Source organism: Actinia tenebrosa, unplaced genomic scaffold, assembly GCF_029948245.1.
Source record: "Actinia tenebrosa isolate PJP-AT-01 unplaced genomic scaffold, QUT_ActTen_1.0 PGA_scaffold14__42_contigs__length_11649687, whole genome shotgun sequence".
In the NCBI taxonomy this organism is placed as follows: domain Eukaryota; kingdom Metazoa; phylum Cnidaria; class Anthozoa; order Actiniaria; family Actiniidae; genus Actinia; species Actinia tenebrosa.
Window position 1 is genome coordinate 7,389,688 of NW_028292574.1, and position 3,234 is coordinate 7,392,921.

The 3,234-nt window shown below is 38.8% G+C and overlaps 1 protein-coding gene across 1 annotated transcript; it reads left to right on the plus strand.

The window, feature by feature from the left end:
* The first annotated feature begins 389 nt into the window (after positions 1 to 389).
* LOC116309110 (uncharacterized) lies at positions 390 to 2,178 on the plus strand. Its single transcript, XM_089029607.1, has one exon. It carries the CDS (start codon positions 747 to 749, stop codon positions 1,335 to 1,337), a length of 591 nt encoding a protein of 196 aa, XP_088885733.1. The 5' UTR covers positions 390 to 746; the 3' UTR covers positions 1,338 to 2,178.
* The last annotated feature ends 1,056 nt before the right edge of the window (positions 2,179 to 3,234 follow it).

Below are 3,234 nucleotides of genomic sequence, written 5' to 3' on the forward strand. Positions count from 1 at the left end.
CTGTATTGGTCAAATAGTATATTACCACAGGTAACCCAAACTAAGCCACTGTGGTATCATTGATTAAGAGAAAACTGATGTATGGCGATCCTTAAAGACTTCAAAACAATCGTCAAAATGTGAAATAAAGTGGATAAAATCTTAGTTGACCTCTAAAAAGTAGTACCTCTTTCGCCCTGTGTGGTTTGAGTTTGGATTAAATTTTTTTAAATGTTTTGTCCTCCACCGTTAAAAAAGAAAAGAACTCTGCTTTTATTCATCTCGAACTTAGCCTTTATTCATCTCATTAAGGCCCTGTATCTTTTATTTCCTTCAAGCGGTTTGTAAGAATGTGGTTAAATTCAGCTACCGTTGCTTAGCAACAGTAAGACAATTCTCCTGAGAGGATCGCAATAAAGCAACACAAAAGCTGTTATGGTTTCTTGATTAAAGATGGATATTAATTATTAAGTGCGTTAAGCCGGCTTGATTCCTTCGTATCGTAGACAACAGACGAAAGCAGCTGCGATTCTCTACTCGTCGCCTGTCAAGCGGCTATCTTCTTTTCTTTCTACGTGAATGAAGTGAAAACATTCAAAACAAACGTGTAGGTAAGGTCGTCAAGAGCTTTAGGAACTTCAGGAACCGTAACAACAAAGCTATTTCATGAAAGGTGTTTGACATCAGTGTGTTGTATATATCGATAGCTTTGTTTACGACTACTACACTGATAGTCGAGCTTTATACGAATATTAATCGTTGTAATAATGGTACAACCGCCGACAGCACGTACTTCATCTTACCCAGAACGAACTGTACAGATCCAAGACAATTCTTGGAAACTAAGGGCCAAATCTGTACCAATTAATGCCCATAGCAAACAATCACCGACAAGAGCGTGTGATAAACGATCGGCAGGTACTCAGTCGATGAAATCTTGTAGCTCTGCATTAGACTTGGGGTCAATCAGTGTTCAAAATCGTGAAAGGTTACTAGACGCTTTTCTGCCTGATATTCGTCGAATTCACTCACGAATGGGTTACGAATACCGAGTTCGTCCGTTCAATCTGAACCACGAGAAACTCAAGAGTGTACAGATTCGTGCCAAGACGGTCTGGGACTATCGCCATCTTCGGGAACATTCTGATGAAACTCTTGGTCATGGAGGAAAGGCTGCCACTAGTATAACACCAAGACCGGCATGGATTGCCAAGGAACTGCCTGTAAATTCAATGAATGATAAGTTATTTCCTGAAGAAGGACCTTCTATGTATGCGTATGTTAAAAGACAACTATGGGACTACGAAGATAAGCGCTATATGCAGAGAGCTACTCCTAAAAGGTCCCATAATAAGTAGAACATTAAAGTACATATATTTATACAACATGGAAAAGGGGGTCACGGAATCATAACGTTGAAAATACGAAGTGTCTAGATACCCGCGGCACCTGGGAACCAATTTTAAAATACTAGATTCCCTGGAGTTTTTGATTTTTGAAAAAAATCGTCAAATAAACACACCTTTGCCCATTGAAAGTATTCTTACTTTATTTAGAATAGTCAAGCGCTTCTGTTAATGATAAAAGATCTATATTTTCCCTTTCGCTGTTTCCTCAGCACAGAATACGAAGGTCAATTCGAAGACACTTAGGAAAATTTCTATCAAACATTTTTTTTCAGAAATCAAAAACTCCCGGGTATCTAGTGTTTTGAAATTGGTTCCCGGGAGCTAGCATGTTTGATGGAAATTTTTCTAAGTGTCTTCGAATTTTTGCTAATTACCGACATTTTAACTAGTCTAATAGTGAATTTTTGACGATAAACTGCACTCGTTTTAGTGGCGGAGTGAATATAAGAGTAATTTTGCAGGTTCAGTTGTGGTGTAAAAACACAGAGTGTGTACATACACTTATGTCAATAAAGTTAGTCACCAGAAAAGCTACAAAGCTGAGACCGACAAGGATTATGGGTAGATACATTTTACATGTTTTAACCGCTTGATAACTGTTGATGGACTTGAGATCTTCTACCAGTTACAGTCTCACCTCCTCTGGGCATCCTCAACTGCTGAAGTTTGTGTCAAAAACTTTAGTGTTGGATATAAAACATTTCCCATGATTCTCAGCGATCACAGCTTTCTAGGTTTTTGGTGACCAACTTTATTGAAATAAGTATATATAATAAATTGCATAAGTTCAGTATTAGTTGTTTGGCCTATCACTTTGATTACCGGTGGTTGTAGCACGAGAAGCAGCAGATCAGCAGCAGCAGCACTTCGCGTCTATACATACTTTATTAGGACGCGACTAGAGTTAGTGGCGGATTTCTGGGGATCGTGTGCATTTATACTATTAGGACAATTTTACGCGACTAGAGTTAGTGGCGGATTTCTGGGGATCGTGTGCATGTATACTTTATTAGGAAAATTTTACGCGACTAGAGTTAGTGGCGGATTTCTGGGGATCGTGTGCATGTATACTTTATTAGGAAAATTTTACGCGACTAGAGTTAGTGGCGTATAAAAATTTCTAAATTAATACAAACAGAATTAACTGCGTAATTATTTTCTAAAATACAGACAATGATAATGGGGTAATATATCAATATCTAATGACCGATTCTTTAGCGACGGCTGCATTGTTTGATAACGCAGAATGGTGGTTATTTGAGACGTGAAAGTTGCGGTTTCCGGTGAAACCAATCGTAATTCCAATGTCAATTCCATTTAGTAAATCGTCAACAAAGTTTTGATCAGGATAATCACGTAAATTTGATTTCCAAGTTGATGAATCGAATGGTAATTTAATTGTTGTTTGCTGCGTTTGTTGTAAGCTTGCAATCGGCCAGAGGATGGTTCCCCCTGCAAGCTTTGCAAACATGTGCTCGTTTGCAATCTGATCCCTGTTGACACGAGCGTCGTTGAAACAAATTGCAATCCACAGGCAGCTCAAACAAGGTTCCCGTGTATGGTTTATAAGGGAATGTATGGAATGTATGCCGTTTCGTGGGTTTTTTCAAAATCCGCTCTTCTCTACCTAAATAATGTAAACGGCCTCAAATCGCGCTGAAACTTCGCCAGAAGACTGAACAAAGTAAAAGCAACAACTGCAGCAAGTTTTGAGGCAAATTGTTGAGTGAAACACTTTATTTTCGTAACTTTATTATAACTCCCATACATTCCCTTATAAACCATACACAGGAACCTTGTTTGGGCTGCCTGTGTGCAACCTTGCTTGTCGTTGGCGAACCAACGT